The 20,793-nt window shown below is 44.7% G+C and overlaps 1 protein-coding gene across 1 annotated transcript in view; it reads right to left on the reverse strand.

Moving 5' to 3' along the window:
* Window positions 1-942: 942 nt before the first annotated feature.
* MORN1 (MORN repeat containing 1) overlaps window positions 943-20,793 on the reverse strand; it is a 195,202-nt gene continuing 175,351 nt past the window's right edge. The window contains 1 exon segment of the mRNA XM_078849320.1: window positions 943-1,007. Within this exon segment, the coding sequence (XP_078705446.1) occupies window positions 943-1,007 (65 nt within the window).

Below are 20,793 nucleotides of genomic sequence, written 5' to 3' on the forward strand. Positions count from 1 at the left end.
CCAATACACAGTGATACCTCATAATACCCTCACCCAGGGGTGCAGGCACGCATTTAATTTTAAGGGGGAAAATGCATTGCAGACGGAAAAGAAGAGAAAAAAAAACACATTCTTTCCGACAGTCCAATGGGAGATATATATCTATGGGAAAAGCTTTACAAACTCAGAGTATGGGGGGAAAGAGTGATATTTTCATAACACTTGAGAGGAAATGCATCTAAAAGGAAAATAGTGAAAGAAAAATAATCACAGCCAGCAAGTTGAAGGAACTGTATTCACAGTGACACAGAGCAACAATAGAAGCTAATGCGAGTCATTTGTAGAAGGAAAAGTGAATAGCTGTGGCATATTTGCAAAGAATATATGGCAGGTTACCAAAGGCAAAGCTCCAAGGAATACCAGCTGGGGCATGAGAAGGGAGTTATCAAAGGAGGAGGGAGGTATAACAGCATCATGCAACGGTTGGCACCATTTCCTTAAAGTGGTTCATGAAATGAGACATAGCTGCTAGGAGACAGTAAATCAAGGTGTTGGCGTCACTAGCTGTAGATCATGGCAGTTGGCCAAGGAGTGTACAAAATAGAAATGCATTAGTAAGTAAGATTTGTGTGTGTGTGTTCTATCATGCCTAAATTGGCAAATCCACCATTTATTAAAGCAAAGCAGTGAATTAGGGAGGGATAGCTAATCTCCAATTTTGATCAGAGGGAGTTTATTTAAAATTGTACTTCAGAAAAATGAAAAAGAAAAAAAAATATTTCAATCCGACCTCCCTAAGCAGAACACATTCCATTAATGGAAAATTACAACCCATTTGCTTTGCACATTGACCCTATTATTGCAAGTCTAGGACAGCCTATTGTTTTGTGCATCTTAGCAACACACAGGGTCGAAAAGCTTAGTAAATAAGAAGGCATCCAAAATGCCATAGTAACATACCATTTATTCTGACGTTTGCACAAGGTTAATTTCCATGTCTGGATCCTTTAGTCCTCTGGAAACTGTTTCTGAAATTAAAAAAAAAATGCCCTAAATAAAAAAGGTAATTTGATATTTCTAATGAAATGCAGGATTTAATCAAAGCAAAATGAATTGGATATATTTTTAATGCCCCAAAATGGGATTAAATTTGGATTCTTCACGATCCTGTTTTGCAGTCAGGTGATTCGAGTCAAAACATATAGTAATTTATCTGATCACTTAGTATCTGAAGAGGAAGGAAATGCCCCAAGTTGCATCATATGGCAGTCAGAACAGCCTTGTAACAAAGCACTTTAATATGACAATTGTGACACTATCACTATTGTTCTGTCTGCACTGTTCTATTCAGGCAGGTCTCTGCTGACCTTTACAATGCCTGCATGAAGCCCCATTGGGAAATGAATTCTCCAAGTGCTTGTATGACCCTGTGCACACCAAGTCCCCTCTCTGCTCTAGTTTTCCCACCTGAGAAAGGGGGATAATGAAACATGCTCCTTTGTGATGCATTGTGATAAAAAGTGGTAAATGAGAGCCAAAGATTATTAAAATTATGAACAAGCATTTTACTAAAGGGGGACTCTATGAGGTAGGAAAGGAACAGGACTGGTCTGCAATGAATATAAAGAAGATTCTTTATTGAGGCTGCTGGACATAGACCCTGTGGTTCTCTCTGGCTTTCCAAGGCCTTGTCTACACACAAATTTGCTCCTATTTAGTTTAACTCCATGGACTTAACTAGTGCAAACCTCTGTGCAGAGCACTCATTTTGGTTTAAGATTGGTTTGTTTCTAATGAGGCTAACCTTGAGCCTAATCAACTTAACTGAAATAAGCCTGGTTAAAATTGAAATAAGGGCATCTACATAATTGTAACTAACAGGGTTGCCAACTTTCTAATCGCACAAAACTGAACACCCAAGCCCCACCCCTTCCCCGAGGGCCCGCCCTTTCCCCGCTCCTTCCCTGAGGCCCTGCCCCACACTCACTACATTCCTCCTCCCTCAGGGACCTGCTCTCCCCCACAGATTAGGGGCACCTTGCTGCTACCAAAAGATGGAGATGAGCTTGGATCCTTCCAGTGGATATTTCCTTTGTGACGCTCTGCTTTCTGTTAATAATGAGGGTTTGGTTTGGGTTGGTTTTGGTGCACATTTTTACTGGAAGCAAGAACCACACAAACACTCATGTGAATCCTGCGCTAACACTCTCCAATGAAGCTGACATTGACGGAAGAGAGGTCAAATCAGTCTTGGAAGACAACCTATGTGGAGCCAGGTTGTGGTCAGGCAGGTAAAAGATTCCGTCACTGGGAGCTCTCTGAAGCTGCTGCTTTCGGGCCTTGTGGCCAGAGGAAAGGGAAACAATTTTGCGTTGGAGGCTTGGCCATTTCTGTGAGTAATTGCAGCTCCAGTCTGGAGGCATCTGGGGAACCCTGCTATACACATAGCAATTCAACTACTCCAGAGAACAGAGAATTGCTGGGGGTGAGGATCAGCCAAGCCAAAGTCCCTTTGATGAATCCTTGAGCCCCTCCCCACCCGCCGCAACAAAACCTGTTCAGCTTTCCTGGAAGCTTGTCCAATGGTTCCCAACTGAAACACCTTTCCATTTCATATTTTAAAGTGCCGCTAGCCATGAGATTGAACCTGCCCCCTTCCTGCATCCCAGTTCTGCCATAATGACTTACTGCATCTCCCTGACACCTGCCTGCTGGAGAGGGGCCACCACACCAACAGCTGTTCCCTTTTGCCAGGCGTGCGTCAGAAAACCTCACCCCTCCCTGCACTGAATGCAGGTCCTTCCACACTGTGTGAAACAAGCTGTGCAAGGACATGGGGGCCATTAAAAATGGCAAAGACATTTGCAATTGGAGCAGGCAAGCTAAGCAGCAAGAGGGTGATGGGACAGTGCTCAGAGACAGGCCCAGGGAAATATTGTGTCCCTGGCTAAGGCCCCTCTGAGCCAACCTGAGAGGCAGAGGTGCCTTTGAGAGCAGAAATGGCCTCCAGAGAATCCTCCAGTGTAATGGTGGCACAGGTGTAGCAAAGACTGCCCTATGCCATCCACTCCAGCCCCATGTGGTCAGGGGAGGGAGGGATCATGTCACAGGTGCTTTATGCCATAGTATTCCAGGCTATAGGAGAACCCATTGGCAGCAGTGGCCACCATAAACTATAGTAACCTCTAGGATTGCTCTAGCTTATGCCAACAGACACTCCTGAAGCAGCTCAGAATCTGGGAGATACCAAGAGTGCTCTGGTGGCATATCCCAATGGTTCTTTGTACTGTAGTAAACTGAGATGCTCTATGGTTCTTTCCCAGTAAACTCTGGGCAAAGTTGTCCGTCCTTCTGGTCAGCTAGGGGGAATTGTGGGAAGGCATTGGAGGACTATTAGCATTCAAGTGATTTTAGCCCTCGTCCTCACTGCAGTGGGTGGGTCACCAACCCAAATGAAAGAGGCAGCTGAGCTCTAGGCTGCAATCCCAGCCAGGACAGCTAGCTTGGGATGAAAGCACTATCAAACTCAGGTAAGAGGGTTGTGTGTGTGAATGGGAGAGGGGCAACCCAAGTTAACTCTGCAATGAAGACATACTCTAAGGTAGGGGTTCCCAAACTTAGTTCGCGAACCGCAGCCACTGGGAGCTGCAAGCAGCCGTACCTGCAGATGCTCAGGTAAACAAAGTGTCTTGCGGCCCGCCAGAGGCTTACCCTGAAGAAGCAGTGAAACAAGTTTGGGAAACCCTGCCCTAAAGTAACTCAAAGTCAATTTGTTCCCCCAAACCCTCCAGGATTTTGCCTTCAGTGTAACCCAGCACAGCATCTGGCCCCGTGACCACAGTTATCAGAAGTAAGGTAATCCCTTTATCAACCCCCGGTCCCACACAAGCAGCAAAGGTGGGGAGTTTATACACCATGACCTCAGCCTTACACAAAGTATTTCTTGCCATCTCTTAAAGGGCTTTTGACTACAGCTCTGTTTTTTTGTTCTAGTTTCATTAAGGGGCTAAAACATTGCAACAAATGGTTTAGAAATGATAAAAAAGAATCCTGTCTCCCCATTTGTAGTAATTATGGATGCAGTTCAGCATAATGTGATAATTAGTCTCCTGGAAATCATTCCTCAAGTTCATACTGTGATATAGCGTGAAATAAATCTGAGCCAACCATACAGTTCTAATTCCAGCGTGTGGCAGTCAACTGGTACGTTAATTCAATTAAAATGAGCTTGTTGGTAAGAATAGAAGTTTTAATGGTAGGGGGAGGAGGAAGGGTAAATTCCATCAATATTAGTGGAATCCACCCCACATCCGTAGCTCTCTAAATTACTGATACAAGATCTTTGTTCAAATTACTGACAAGGTTACCAGCTGGGACTTTACACTCAATTCAATTATTTTATATTGTACCTTCAGGCTCCATTCCAAAGTGACTCTTAAAGAATAATCAGACTTACTCAATAGGCAATCAAAAGGAAATTACTTTATGTAAGTACAACAAGGTTACAGATTTGGTTGCAGTCTATAAGTTATATACTTCTGATCTTCAGTGCTTTAAAATTTATACTCTGAGACACTATGATGTACAGCAGCTACAGCAGCTGAGACAGGATTTCCTCTCATTTCCAGCTTAGCGCTTTTATTGATACCACAGTCACTCAGAAATGCAGGTGAAAGGTAGCATTTTAAACTATAAATAAATAAATAAATACGTGGTAGTTGGATATCATTATTTGTATCACATACAGTAGCACCTAGAGGCCCTCGTTAAGAAAGACACCTCATTGTGCTAGGTACCATACCAGTGTTGCCAATTCTTGTGATTTTTATCCTAAGTCTTATGATCATTGCTGTTTTGCTTAAAGCCCCAGCTGCTGCAGGCATGGAAGTACATAAGAATTTCAGCTTTCATTAAAATTTTTTTTCAGACTTAAACATCCATGCAAATGTGACCCCAGTGCACTGTAAAGAATCAGACACCAAAAGGCAAATAGAAACCCCAATTTTTAAAAAGAGCATGATTTTTCAGAGATCTGATATGACTTTTTAAACTTTTGGGGTTGGCAATACTGGTACACACACGTATCAAGAGACTGTTTGTGCCTTTTGACCTTTGCAACCGTCTCTTCATGATCTCTATGTAATTAAGATTTTTGTGAGCACTCCCTCTTTCCTAGGAAGGTTTCCAGATTAAGCAATTAGGGTCTCAGTTTTGCCAACTTTCATAATTTAATGAAAAGTCTTGCAATACTTGGTGTTGTAAAGCCCCAGCTGCTGGGATCATGTGATTATGTGAAAATCTCAGTTTTCATTTGAAAAAAAAAAAGAGTAAAATTCTAACCTTCCAGATTGCAAAACAGTTTGAAACTGTGAGCCCTAAAGTCTCAAAATCAGAAGGCAAATAAAAAGAACCCATTATTTATTATTTTAAAAATCTCATTATTTTAAAGTCAATATTATGATTTTTGGGGCTTGACTTGTGTTTTTGAATGTTTGGTGTTGGTAATACTGAGGTCTGATCCTGAATGCACTGAAGTCTATGGTAAAACTCCCAGTGACTTCAGTGTGGTAGGATCAAATCCTTAATGACATGCCCAGAGAAGTCTCCCTGAACAAATCTGTAATCCTCTGTCATGGAAAAGGTGCATTATCTGGTTTGCATTATCTGATATTGCGTTATCTGATACATATAGAACATTCCTAATATGATTTTATATATTAGACCAATTGCTATCCCTTCTGAGACACTGAAGGAGGGGAAGCCTCCAGACCTAAATTCAGTTTGTGAAATTTAGAGAAAATAAAGAAATATGAGAAGGGAAAAAACAGTGGGAAACTAAAGCAATCCAAGAATAACATGCGATACATTGATAGTAACACCACTCGAGTCTGAAATGGATAAAAAATAATACAAGAATCTGTGTCTGAAATTGTTTAACTCTAAACAGAGCTTCGCAGATCCTGGTTTCTTTCCCGTTCATTATATTCATTTTTATAAGTCAATCACTGCAAGCAGTAGCATGAGCTCTCTACCCTTTCTGGGTAGCTGTACCTATTTGCTGGGCAGAGGTCGGAACCTCAGCTCGTGTAAGTCAACACAATTTCAATGATTTCAATGTAGCTATGCTGATTTACACCAGCTGTGGATCTGGCCCTCACACTGTATCTCTACCAGCCTTAACCCATTGCATCCCATTCAGCTGTGCATGAGCTAAGCTGTCAGGCAACTCTGGCTGTTCACAACAATGAGACTCGTGTTGGGAACAGGTCTAGCGCATGTATGGCTGAATGGGAGGTGGAACACTCAACACGAGGCTTAGCATAGCTGAGGGTCAGGTCACTGCTAGAAAAGCCTGATTTCCATACTTAGAGTTGGGAAACTATGTGAGCTAAGGGTGTTAAGTGAGGAGCACCAGCCACGTTACAGTGAGAAGAGGTGGTATTTAACATGCTGAGAGACTAGAACTTCTATGTTTTTTATCCAATGCAAACACATGTAACTGAACCAGGTGATTAAGTGCAGCACAACAGTGATATCAGCTGGGAGAAGAGTTCTCATGAAGTTCCCCATGCTGTATGTTTCATAACCCAAGAATGTGTCTCTCGGAAACACATGAATTCCTAACCGTGATCAACATTTCACAGATGGTTTCTATGGCTATAATGGACCATACCAAACTTCTGAGTCCGAACAATCCTCAACCCACTATACTGCTGGAAATCCAGCAACTCTTGCAGCTCAGACCCACTCTATATAAAGCCAGCCAGGGGACTGCCACCTTTTCTAGCTCAGAGTTCCATGGACATTCCCAAGTAAAGCTCTGCTTGTCCGGTGTGTCTGTGCATGTCTACACTGCATCTGGGAGTGAACCTCCCAGTCTGAGTCCACAGACTTGTGTTAGCGGGGCTTCACTAGTGCTTTAAAAATAGCTGTGTAGACGGTGCTTCGAGATGGTGGCTCGGGCTGGAACTTGGGCTCTCAAGCCCCCTCCACGCCAGGCTTCAGAGCCCGAGCTCCAGCCTGGGCCACAGCGTCTACACAGCTATTTTCAGAGCATTAGCACAAGCCCCACAAGTGCAAATCTGTGTCCCTGGGCTGGGAGGCTTGTTCCCAGATGCAGTATAGAAATGTCCTCTGAGTCTTAAGAGGCATTCCTGGCTATGCTGATGACATGGCTCTCCTTACAACTATCATGGATACAGGTATAGAGGTGTATGCAGCTGGACAGGGACATTCAAAACACTTATGGTCATTACATCCTCCACTGGCTTTTGTCTTCAGAGCAATGTGTATTTCCTTCTGGTTTAGGTGGCTCCATTTCTGGAACAGACAGGTCCAAGCTGCAAAGTCTGATCTGAGCCCCACCAAACGTTGAGGGTGTTGGGACTTGGAATACTGAGCTAGGCCCCTCTGTAAATTTAAGAGGCATGGCCTGGGGTAGGGTGTTTTAGCTGAGAGCACACAAACCTCATGACTAAAGCATACATTGAGTGCATTAAACAGAGAGGGGAAAAATCTAAAACTCACAAGCGTCAAGTATCTCGTTCACTGGAGCTTGCAGTCCTGGCAGTTTTTGCTGCAGCTCTCTCTACAGGAATGTAAACAGTTCTATTTGCAATGTCTATGTTATGTCTCCAGTTTGGTATAATTTCCTAAACAGTGTTGCTGCCAAGAGCACAAAGTGTGAAGCTATCAGAGAGGAGCGGCACTCTCTGTAGTATCTGAACAGGCTCAGTTGGAGGCCAGGATCACTAAACGTTCACGACTCAAGCCCATAAGTGAAACACAATTGTCTTTGCAGTTTTTTATTTCCACAGTAAATTATGCTGAAAGATGTGGTGGTTGTTTTTAGGCTGGTGATTCTTAGATGTATTCTTGGCTACCAGGAACCTCCTCTAATGAGGCAGAGCATCTCTGTGCATGCAGTGCTAGTCATTTATTCATGGGGGAGCATTTGCGGCTGCCAGACTTGCTAGGACACACTTCACTGTGCAATCCCCTCCATGGGCTTTGGCTACTGAGTAGAGCTGTACAAATGTGGCAGATTTGCCTTTCAGAGCTTGGCACAGATACTGGGCCAAATTCTCCTTTGCCTGGCATTTTGTGTCCTTATTTACACCTGTGCAAAGGGAACGTCAAATGCCACTCATATAGAATTTTGCACTCACTTTGCCTAGCGTAAGCAGCTGCAGCATACAAATAAGCCCCATTCCTTTGGTTTCAATTCCTGTGGAACCACATCCCTAAACTTTGCTGAGACTTTGGGGTTCAAATTAACTGCACAATTTCAAAAAACAGTCAAATCCTCCAAGCTTCATTTAGTTTCCCATGGAAATTGGATATGGGTCAGGGAAGAAGAATTCTCATCTGGATCCAGATCTGATTTGCCAGATTCACTGCCGGTTCAGGGCCAGCGAATCTCTTTTAGGAGAAGTTCAGACGCAGATTGCACTGAGGTAGGAACCTCTCCTCATCGAAGTTTCAGGGTGTTCAAACCAAAAACTTGGATTGTTCATCTCTGAGCTAGAAGAAATTATGAATTTACATTGATTTTAACATAACGACATTAATTGGCTCACATGGGTTTGAAAACAGCCCCAGGATCACTTAGAGTGGTTTGCAAAGACATTGCCTCTCTTCTTATCAAGTGCTGTTCTCCTATGCCGTGCCAATAGCCGAGACCAGCCCAAGTGCTCTAACAGTCCTTAGATCTGAACTTTGGGGAGTGAAAGCAGGGCGTACTCAGTTGTGGAATTCGATCCTCTTGTTGGTCTACAAACACGTTTGTTGACAATGCAAGGGCCCGCCGGTTCACCCAGGTGTTTCAGTGAGGATAAGTAGATGGGCTGTCCTAATAAAAGTCTTACAGCACTCCATATTAATGGTCTCAAATGCTGCAGCATACAATAGCAACATAGCAGTGCTTGGTGTGATTGCCATAGGATACTGTAGGTTAGGATTTTAATGAGTGGGATTTGGAATTTCACACTGTCCCAGTGCTGAGAATGACTGACCAAGCGAGTCACTTTTGGAGTAAATATTTCTTGTTTCCACGAACGTTCCTCTTGAAAAAGGAGGAAGTGTTGGTTGGGAGTCAGGACTTTTGGCTTCCATTTCCAGCTCAAGGAGAGCAGTGAGGTTTTGTGCTTAGAGCCTGGGACCAAGACTCAGGATCTTTGATTCAACTTCCAGCCCTGTTCAGTTTCATTTTTTGACCTTGGCAAAGTCACTTGGTACCTTCCTTTACTCATCCATAAAATCTATCTATTGCCTCACACCATATTTGTATCGTAAGGTGGGATAATCATACTTACCTGCCTCACATGTGTCTTCTGTGGCTCAGGGAATTAAAATGTACAAAATGATCTAAGATTTAATAATGAAAAATGCCATCAAAATGCAAAGTGAGTAATTTAGAAATCCTTAAAAAAAAAGACTGTGACTTTTCCAAGTATTTGCAAGGATTAAATGGAGGCAACCTGCTTTCATCAAAGATAAGACGACGTATTTTCTGGATAAATAACAGGTACCTGAGCCAAATCACATTATGCATTTGCACAACACGGATTGCAATTCCTGAAGGGAGCAGAGACATCCCTGTTGGAATATGTACTGCGTGCTCTGTCTGCTCTGCAACAGGAAAAGCATAAATCCCAGAATACCTTTAGCCCCCACAGCTCTTTGCAGATTGTGGCTCTTGCAGTAGCCAAGTGAGAATGGCGCTTCGCCACAAAATCTGGGAGAGTGTGGCTCTTTAGTGTAGGAAAACAAAGAGCACCTGCCTTAATGCTGGTGGAGGCTGATGCTGGGGAATGCCTGGTGGGAGCACGTGGGGTCTCTGTCAGGCAGAAGGAGAGAGCCATCATGCCGTGAGCAAGAACACTCTCTCCCTTGTGTCTGCAGAGCACAGCATGCAGCGTAACTGGAAATCAGAAGGCACTTAGCAGCACAATGCACTGCTGCTCTCTCAGAGGTGTGTAAATTACACAGCAGTAGGTCAGTGTGGCGGGGGGGGGGCAGATTGAAAGGGGGGAGAGAATATAAACAACAGCCTCACCTCTATAGTCAAGGAGAACAAGGAAAGCAGCTCATTTTTAATGGAGGGGAAAGGGCAGTATATACAGTAATGAGCAGAGATGGCTGCTTAATAATAATAATGCCTATTTCTTATAGAGTGCTTTTCATCTCTAGGTCTTAAAGCGCTTCACCATCTTTTAATGTATTGATCCTCCTAACTCCAATGTGAGGTGGGGAAGCATTATTATCCCCATTATACAGATGAGGAAGGGAGGCACAGAAAGGGTAAGAAATTGCCCAAGATAACACAGGGGTCCATAGCAGGACTGGGAACTTAACCTGGGTCTCCCACATCCTAAGCCGATGCCCCAACCACTGGACCATCCTTCCCTTCACAGAAAGCACTCAGGTCCTCATCCGCCTCTCCATTACATCAGTATAATTCCACTGACTTCAAAGGCTTTATTTCTGATTTACACCACTGAGAGAGAAGACTCAGGGCCCTTTGTGTTTTCCAATTCACACATGAGCAAAAGTGGCCTCTTTTGTCGGGGTTCTCAGAATTCTCTCCTCTGCCACTTTGCCACCTCCACAAAACAAGAGTTAATGGCACCAAACAAGCTGAGCTAGCAGGAATAGGGGAACAAATGAGGAATGACAGGTTTCAGAGTAACAGCCGTGTTAGTCTGTATTCGCAAAAAGAAAAGGAGGACTTGTGGCACCTTAGAGACTAACCAATTTATTAATTGGTCTCTAAGGTGCCACAAGTCCTCCTTTTCTTTTTGCAAATGAGGAATGGTAATTAACACTCACAAAGGAGAGCCTGCTATTTCTCATCCTCCTTGGCCCCTCTCTGGTGACACACTCTCAGAAAGGAGGCAGCTAATTCTATCCTGTGTGCAGTTCTGGTCTCCCATGTTTAAGAAAGATAGATTCCAACTAGAACAGGTGCAGAGAAAGGCTACTAGGATGATCCGAGGGATGGAAAATCTACCTTATGAGAGGAGACTCAAAGAGCTTGGCTTGTTTAGCCTAATCAAAAGAAGGCTCAGGGGAGATATGATTGCTCTCTATAAATACAGCAGAGGGATAAATACCAGAGGGGGAGAGAGGTTATTTAAATTAAACACCAATATGGACACAAGCACAAATGGATATAAACTGGCCATCAACAAGTTTAGGCTAGAAATTAGGCGAAGGTTCCTAACCATCAGAGGAGTGAAGTTCTGGAACAGCCTCCCAAGGGGAGCAGCGGGGGAAAAAACCTAACTGGCTTCAAGACTGAGTTTGATAAGTTTATGGAGGGGATGTTATGATGGCACTGCCTACAATAGGATGTGGCCCATCGGCGACTGCTAGTAGCAAAAATCCCCAACGGCCAGAGATGGGACACTAGATGGGGAGGGATCTGAGTTACTACAGAGAATTCTTTCCCAGGTATCTGCCTGGTAGGTCTTGCCCCATGTTCAGGGTCTAACTGATGGCTGTATTTGGAATCGAGAAGGCATTTCCCCCTGGGTCAGATTGGCAGAGACCCTGGAGGCTTTTTCACCTTCCTCTGCAGCAATGGGGCACGGGTCAGGTGCAGGTTTAAACTAGTGTAAATGGTGAGTGCTCTGTAACTTGAAGTCCTTAAACCAAGATTTGAGGACTTCAGTAACCTAACCAGAGCTTAGGGGCCTACTACAGGAGTGGGTGGGTGATGTGCTGTGGCCTGCGATGTGCAGGAATTCAGACTAGATAATCACAATGGTCCCTTCTGATCTTAAAGTCTATGAGCAGCCAAGACTACAAAGTCTATGAGCAGCCAAGACTACGTTTCACAATTCCCCTCCATTGCTTTTGTGAAAACAAGTGTGTAGGAAGCACATGTAAGTGTAACCAATTAGCAGCCTGTGCAGCCTCACCCTCATCATAAATACAAGGGCTTGGTGTGAATGGCCAACTCTCCCCTCCTCTGCAGGGGGGTGGTTTCTGGTGCTACATTCCTACCCTTCTTTGCTCCAAGTCCAGACACCTACTTTGCAGTCCTTTAGGAAAGGGTTCCCATGGACTGGAGTCAGGCCTCAATATCTGGGGATCCCTTAGGTGGCTCCATTGGTCTCCCCTGTGTGGCCTAGCATATAGCCAAGTCATAGGGCAGTGGGGGGGGGGAGGGAGGGGTGAGAAGAAATCTCCCCCCTATGCTGTAGAGAAGTAGCAGAGCCAGTGTACACTTCCTGCTATAGCTTCGTCCCCATAGCTCCTGTACAACCAACTCTGGTGGAATGGCCAGTATTATCCTACCAGTGCTGCCTTCACATGTTCCTCAGCTTCTCCTTGCCCTACTAAATAACCTTCCTGGGTGCAGGGGGCCAACGTGGAGCTACATGGGAATCAAGGAGTGTGGACTCCCCGCCTAGGGTCCTGGCATCCTACCCTCACACATAGGACCAGCTGTGGAGCAGGGGCCTGATGGGGGTCAGGTATGGGATGGGATTTCAGGTCCTCATTTCAGTGAATGAGCCTGGCCACTAAAGTTTCTCCAAATTCTTTTTGAGGTAGGAAGGGTGCAGGGTGTGCCAGCATGCCACTTGGGGAAAGGACACTCTGCATATTTCAGAACAAGTCCTGCAACCTTGGAGAGTGTTGCTGAATTCACAAGTTTCTCCTCATTGAGAGTAAGGAATCACAAACTGGAGGCAGGCTAGCAAACAAACTGATAAAACATTTCTCACATCCATTATGTAAATGCATTAAAAATCGCAGATGACACAGCTAGATTTAGATTTACTGATTACTAAATTAGACACAAATCATATGCAATTCACTTGCTTACACACATACACCTGGAACTATGTAAACTTCATTCTTCATGCAGTTTTATTATTGATGTGTGTGTTTTATTCTCCAATATTTGGAATGGGCCTTAAAGCAAATTCATCTTATATATTCAAGTACTGATTTCAACCTTAACATTGAAGATTGTAAAAAAACCCTAGCAATTATTTTTCGTTGGAAGGGTTGTTTCCTACAATTCTTTTTTGTTTTTTCAACAAAAAAATGAAACTGAAAAACAAATGACTTTAAGTTTTCAAAAAGTGTTTTAAAAAAATAGGTTTTTACCAAAACCCAAGTTTTTTTTACTAAAAAAAAAAAAAAGAGTTTTATTTTCCAAAAGCCCAGAAAATGTCAATCAAAGTGAAGGAAAAAAAGGGTGTTTTGATGAAATTTTTTTGACCAGCTCCACTGAACATAAAACTGTCTGGGAGCTGAAGTGGTAAAACCACTAAGTTTTTAATGCACAAGTTGCAAGGCCCTTTGGAAACCGTTATGAACCACTGCAAACATAATTAACAAAAAAATAAACCTGGAAGCTGCAAAAATCTATGAATCCCTTTTTAATGAGCAGAGAATATGGTTTCTTTCTACCAGCCAAGGCTACATAAACATCCAGCTTGTTTTCCACTCTACTGCCTTCACATAAACCGAATGCTGCAAAATAATCGGCAGCATAATTAGGGGGCAGCTTCCCTTTGTTCAATTTATTAATTCACCCAAGTGCCAGTGCTTAAAGGAGGATGCCTTTGAACCTCAATTCAGCTTCCTCAGGTGCAATGGGAGTAACTGTAGCCAGTGAATACTGCTCCCTGACATCTGACGGGTGCCAGGCCTTGTTCACCCTCCTGTGTGTCACACACTAATGACATTCTTGTCTTTATGCAGGTTGAGTGACATGCAAGGACACTACTCATCCCAAAACAGAGAGAGGACGGATAACATTGCATGCTGCAGCCTGATTTAGGGACTGTCTGGAGCACAGAATCCTCTTGCTTAACTGTTGCTCTAGCAGAGTCACTTGGAAGGTGGGTTTGGGTTTGATGGGGGAAGAGCATCTTTGCAGGCAGGCTTGCTAACCTAGTGAGGAGAGCTTTAAACTAGGTTGGCCAGGGAATGGAGACCTAAGCCCTGGGGTAAGTGGGGAAGTGGGACACCAGAAGAAAACACAGGAAGGAGGGTGCAACAGGGGAGGCCTCCTGATTCATACTGAGAAAGTAGGGCGGCTAGTTATCTTAGGTGCCTGTACATGAACGCAAGGAGCCTGGGAAACAAGCAGAAAGAATTGAAGTCCTGGCACAGTCAAGGAACTATGATATGATTGGAATAACAGAGACTTGGTGGGGTAATTCACATGACTGGAGCAATGTCATGGATGGGTATAAACTGTTCAGGAAGGAAGGGCGGGGGAGAAAAGGTGGAGGAGTTGCCCTGTATGTAAGGGAGCAGTATGATTGCTCAGAGCTCCAGCATGAAACTGGAGAAAAGCCTGTTGAGAGTCTTTGGGTTAAGTTTAGAGGTGAGAGCAAGAAGGGTGATGTCGTAGTGGGCGTCTGCTGTAGACCACCGTCACCAGGAGGATGAAGTAGATGAGGCTTTCTTTGGACAACTAACAGAAGTTTCCAGATCACAGACCCTGGTTTTCGTGGGGGACTTCAATCACCCTGACATCTGCAGGGAGAGCAATACAGCGGTGCACAGACAATCCAGGAAGTTTTTGGAGAATGTTGGGGACAACTTCCTAGTGCAAGTGTTGGAGGAACCAACTGGGGCCATGCTCATGTTCCTGACAAAACGAAGAAAAGAGAGCAGCAAAATACGGACCCTTGACTTCAGAAAAGCAGACTTTGACTCCCTTGGGGAACTGAAAGGCAGGATGGGAGGTTAATATGAGGGGGAAAGGAGTCCAGGAGAGCTGGCTGTATTTTAAAGAAGTCTTACTGAGGGCACAGGAACAAACCATTCTGAAGTACAGAAAGAATAGCAAATATGGCAGGCGACCAGCTCGGCTTAACAGAGAAATCTTCGGTAAGCTTAAACACAAAAAGGAAGTTTACAAGAAATGGAAACTTGGACAGATGACTAGGGAGGAGTATAAAAATATTGCTTGAGCATGCAGGGGTGTAATTAGGAAGGACAAAGCTCAACTGGAGTTGTAGCTAGCAAGAGATGTGAAGGGTAACAAGAAGGTTTCTATAGGTATGTTAGCAACAAGAAGATGGTCAGGGAAAGTGGGAAACACTTACTGAATGGGGGAGGCAACCTAGTGACAGAGGATGTGGAAAAAGCTAAAGTACTCAATGCTTTTTGTGCCTTGGTCTTCACAGACAAGGTCAGCTCCCAGACTGCTGCAGTGGGCAGCACAGTATGGGGAGGAGGTGAGCAGCCCTCGGTGACAAAGCCCTGGCTGGGATAATTTAGTTGGGGTTGGTCCTATTTGAGCAGGGGGTTGGACTAAATCTTCTATGATACAGCTGGAAATTCTTCCTAGGCTTAACCACAAAACTAGCTGCATCTTGATGTCCCATTTATATGGGAGATCATGTGAGGTGGAGCTTGGACTCCACCCAGGATATTCCAGCCCACCTGCTTCTACAGGAGGTATAAAAGGGCCAGTTGCTGAGTGGGACTTTGGTTTTGGCATGGATTTCTGGTGAGGTCAGCTCTGTAGAGCGGGTGGTGGTAGTACTAGAAGGCAGTGCTTTCAGTGTCAAGTTTGATAGTATTCTGAGCAAATTTAAAGTACATATGTTGGTGTATAATCTAACTCTGGAGTCAAATTATCCTGTCTCTAACATGCTCAAACAGCAGGTTGCCCTGTTACATTGCCCTGTTAATTAGCTGCCTGAAAACACAGAGACTTTGGTGCCAAAATGTGTTAACAGCAAAGATCAGCTGAGGAAACTTCAAAAACAAAATGAGGGGCAGATGCCAGTTCAATTTTAGCTAAACCACTAAAGTTCAGGGGTCCATGTGGAAATCTTCCTCTCACTCTATGTGTGCTGTTAGGAAAGGCAGTGTGACCCAGTGCATAGAGCAGTGGACTGGGAATCAGAAGATGTTGGTGTTGTTCTCAGATCTGCTTTGTGACCTTGGGTGAGTCCCTTTGTCTCTGTTTCTCCTCTCACTTTTTGTCTGTCTTTTCATTTAGATTATAAGGTCTTTGGAGCAGGGGCTGTTTCTTACTCTGTATATGTACAGCACCTATCACAATGGGGCCCTGAGCCTGGTTGAGGCCTCTAGGCACTACTATAATACAAACTGAAATAACTGTAATGAGTCACCTGAGGAGGTTAGCGATAAATGATTATATGTTAGTCAGCATCTGGCAAAAACTGAGTGTGCAAGCTTTGTTATAGGCTGCCACTTTCTATGCCACCTCCAAAATGAAATACAGCAGATCATAGAATCATAGAATCATAGAATATCAGGGTTGGAAGGGACCCCAGAAGGTCATCTAGTCCAACCCCCTGCTCAAAGCAGGACCAATTCCCAGTTAAATCATCCCAGCCAGGGCTTTGTCAAGCCTGACCTTAAAAACCTCTAAGGAAGGAGATTCTACCACCTCCCTAGGTAACACATTCCAGTGTTTCACCACCCTCTTAGTGAAAAAGTTTTTCCTAATATCCAATCTAAACCTCCCCCACTGCAACTTGAGACCATTACTCCTCGTTCTGTCATCTGCTACCATTGAGAACAGTCTAGAGCCATCCTCTTTGGAACCCCCTTTCAGGTAGTTGAAAGCAGCTATCAAATCCCCCCTCATTCTTCTCTTCTGCAGGCTAAACAATCCCAGCTCCCTCAGCCTCACCTCATAACTCATGTGTTCCAGTCCCCTAATCATTTTTGTTGCCCTTCGCTGGACTCTCTCCAATTTATCCACATCCTTCTTGAAGTGTGGGGCCCAAAACTGGACACAGTACTCCAGATGAGGCCTCACCAATGTCGAATAGAGGGGAACGATCACGTCCCTCGATCTGCTCGCTATGCCCCTACTTATACATCCCAAAATGCCATTGGCCTTCTTGGCAACAAGGGCACACTGCTGACTCATATCCAGCTTCTCGTCCACTGTCACCCCTAGGTCCTTTTCTGCAGAACTGCTGCCTAGCCATTCGGTCCCTAGTCTGTAGCTGTGCATTGGGTTCTTCCGTCCTAAGTGCAGGACCCTGCACTTATCCTTATTGAACCTCATCAGATTCCTTTTGGCCCAATCTTCCAATTGGTCTAGGTCCTTCTGTATCCTATCCCTCCCCTCCAGCGTATCTACCACTCCTCCCAGTTTAGTATCATCCGCAAATTTGCTGAGAGTGCAATCCACACCATCTTCCAGATCATTTATGAAGATATTGAATAAAACCGGCCCCAGGACCGACCCTTGGGGCACTCCACTTGATACCGGCTGCCAACTAGACATGGAGCCATTGATCACTACCCGTTGAGCCCGACAATTTAGCCAGCTTTCTACCCACCTTATAGTGCATTCATCCAGCCCATACTTCCTTAACTTGCTGACAAGAATACTATGGGAGACCGTGTCAAAAGCTTTGCTAAAGTCAAGAAACAATACATCCACTGCTTTCCCTTCATCCACAGAACCAGTAATCTCATCATAAAAGGCGATTAGATTAGTCAGGCATGACCTTCCCTTGGTGAATCCATGCTGGCTGTTCCTGATCACTTTCCTCTCATGCAAGTGCTTCAGGATTGATTCTTTGAGGACCTGCTCCATGATTTTTCCAGGGACTGAGGTGAGGCTGACTGGCCTGTAGTTCCCAGGATCTTCCTTCTTCCCTTTTTTAAAGATTGGCACTACATTAGCCTTTTTCCAGTCATCCGGGACTTCCCCGGTTCGCCACGAGTTTTCAAAGATAATGGCCAGTGGCTCTGCAATCACAGCCGCCAATTCCTTCAGCACTCTCGGATGCAACTCGTCCGGCCCCATGGACTTGTGCACGTCCAGCTTTTCTAAATAGTCCCTAACCGCCTCTATCTCCACAGAGGGCTGGCCATCTCTTCCGCATTTTGTGATGCCCAGCGCAGCAGTCTGGGAGCTGACCTTGTTAGTGAAAACAGAGGCAAAAAAAGCATTGAGTACATTAGCTTTTTCCACATCCTCTGTCACTAGGTTGCCTCCCTCATTCAGTAAGGGGCCCACACATTCCTTGGCTTTCTTCTTGTTGCCAACATACCTGAAGAAACCCTTCTTGTTACTCTTGACATCTCTGGCTAGCTGCAGCTCCAGGTGCGATTTGGCCCTCCTGATAACATTCCTACATGCCCGAGCAATATTTTTATACTCTTCCCTGGTCATATGTCCAACCTTCCACTTCTTGTAAGCTTCTTTTTTATGTTTAAGATCCGCTAGGATTTCACCATTAAGCCAAGTTGGTCGCCTGCCATATTTACTATTCTTTCGACTCATCGGGATGGTTTGTCCCTGTAACCTCAACAGGGATTCCTTGAAATACAGCCAGCTCTCCTGGACTCCTTTCCCCTTCAAGTTAGTCCCCCAGGGGATCCTGGCCATCCGTTCCCTGAGGGAGTCGAAGTCTGCTTTCCTGAAGTCCAGGGTCCGTATCCTGCTGCTTACCTTTGTTCCCTGCGTCAGGATCCTGAACTCAACCAACTCATGGTCACTGCCTCCCAGATTCCCATCCACTTTTGCTTCCCCCACTAATTCTACCCGGTTTGTGAGCAGCAGGTCAAGAAAAGCACCCCCCCTAGTTGGCTCCTCTAGCACTTGCGCCAGGAAATTGTCCCCTACGCTTTCCAAAAACTTCCTGGATTGTCTATGCACCGCTGTATTGCTCTCCCAGCAGATATCAGGAAAATTAAAGTCACCCATGAGAATCAGGGCATGCGATCTAGTAGCTTCCGTGAGCTGCCGGAAGAAAGCCTCATCCACCTCATCCCCCTGGTCCGGTGGTCTATAGCAGACTCCCACCCCTACATCACTCTTGTTGCACACACTTCTAAACTTAATCCAGAGACACTCAGGTTTTTCTGCAGTTTTGTACCGGAGCTCTGAGCAGTCATACTGCTCCCTTACATACAGTGCTACTCCCCCACCTTTTCTGCCCTGCCTGTCCTTCCTGAACAGTTTATAACCATCCAATGGTTACCGGCAGAGTTGAGGACAGATACCTATGTTGGTTATAAATAAGGTACGCCATAATGGCTCCCATGCTGAGTGACTGTGCACTTGGCTTTGTTGGAACGTTATTAGATAAAACAGAATGGCAAGGTGAGGTAATATCTTTTATTGGACCAACTTCTGTTGGTGAGAGAGACACGTTTTCGAGCTACACAGAGCTCTTCTTCAGGTCTGGGACACTAACTCAGAGTGTCACTGCTAAATACAGTGTGGAACAGATTCATTAGCATAAGTAGTTAACACATATTTCAAGGGACCATTCAAAGTGAAGTTGGTCCAATAAAATATATTATCTCACCCCCCTTCTCTCTTTAATATCCTGGGACCAACATGGTTACAACAATCCTACATATATTAGATAAAATACACATTCTGGTATAAAACAATAATGAAAGCACCAGAGATGAAGCAGACGAGGATGTGTTGAATCTCTGACTCCAAACAACTCTGGATTTTGCAGCTCAGGCCTATCTCAGTGTTAAGCTACAGGTTCAGAGGAGCTTCCTTAATAACATATGTAAGATCAGAAGCAAATGTGCATCTGCATAAACAGGTCACACTATGGGTTAGGTCCGACTGTGTGTGCAAAATGCAGGGTTTTGTATTTGCAAATGTGAGAGCAATTTAGGGGTCTACTTTTTCAGAGGTACAACTCCTTTGCAAATCTGGCCTATTTATGTACATGGAAAGAACATCACATATAGTTCTGAGCAAGAATATAACAATCTTTAAAGATAAGGACAGCTGATTTTTCCCCCCTATGGATATCATCATGGAGCCAAACTGAATCTGAGAATTGAACACCTCACCCTAATGTTCATAATTATTTGAGTCACTTTCCCTCCACATACCAACAGGGGAGCTTGCCTCCCCTCTGCTGGACTGGGGTGGCATTGCATCTGGATAGACAATCTCACATGAGGGCAGCGCTTGATGAACCTCCTTCTGATTCTAGGGAGCTGATTTTAAAAAAAATATCCAAGTTGGGTCCCACAAATGAAAATGGGCCTGGTGGTGTCACATTACCGACTGTCTGCCTCACAGAGCCGTCCCCTCCAGTGTGACGGCCACTGATCCGACGGAGCCCAGGATGTGCACCACAGAAAGCCAAAGACCACTGCGCCCTGCAGGAGTATGGGCACTGATCTGAACTTCACATCTCAGGCACACCTCTAGGATGCCATCTCATTCACAGCACCTGCCTAATTCCGTATACCTGGTCCTAGTGATCCTTCTCTTTAAGGAGCCTTTGAAACAGGCTAAAATGTTGTTATCCCCATTTGACAGATGGAGGAACTGATACAATGACTCACCTTAGACCACACAGCGAGTCACCGGCAGAGTTGAGGACAGAACTAGCCCCTTGCTGTAACAGTGCCCACCCACCGGGATGTGGGAAGTGTACCATACAATTCTTCATGGGTTTGCTCAGATTAACAGACAGCTGCCCACTGATCCCACACTGAAGCGTTCTACCAGGCTAGGTGTTGTTGGTTCTGGAGCCGCGCTTCGTGTTTCCTTTTCCTTGTTCCAAAGACATTTATTGTGTTCTCCACCTGTCTTCTCCCAAAGCAGGTGGCAGATTGTTTCAGCTGGAATTGTAGACAAACACGTGGCTCCTGCAAGGTCTGTTTTTAACTTTTTGAGTGTTAGACATGGAAATAGCAAAGAGCCAAACCCCCCTCCCCCCCAAAAAACCCCCAAAACCCAAAAAGCAAAAACCTCAAGCAAAGCATGTGCTCTCTTTCCAATTAAAGACAGGGTGAGTAAATACTGATCCATTTTCCCTGTTCTTCTCCCATTGGAGGATAAGATGCGGAGAA

The sequence above is a fragment of the Lepidochelys kempii genome, chromosome 18, assembly GCF_965140285.1.
Source record: "Lepidochelys kempii isolate rLepKem1 chromosome 18, rLepKem1.hap1, whole genome shotgun sequence".
Classification (NCBI taxonomy): Eukaryota; Metazoa; Chordata; order Testudines; family Cheloniidae; genus Lepidochelys; species Lepidochelys kempii.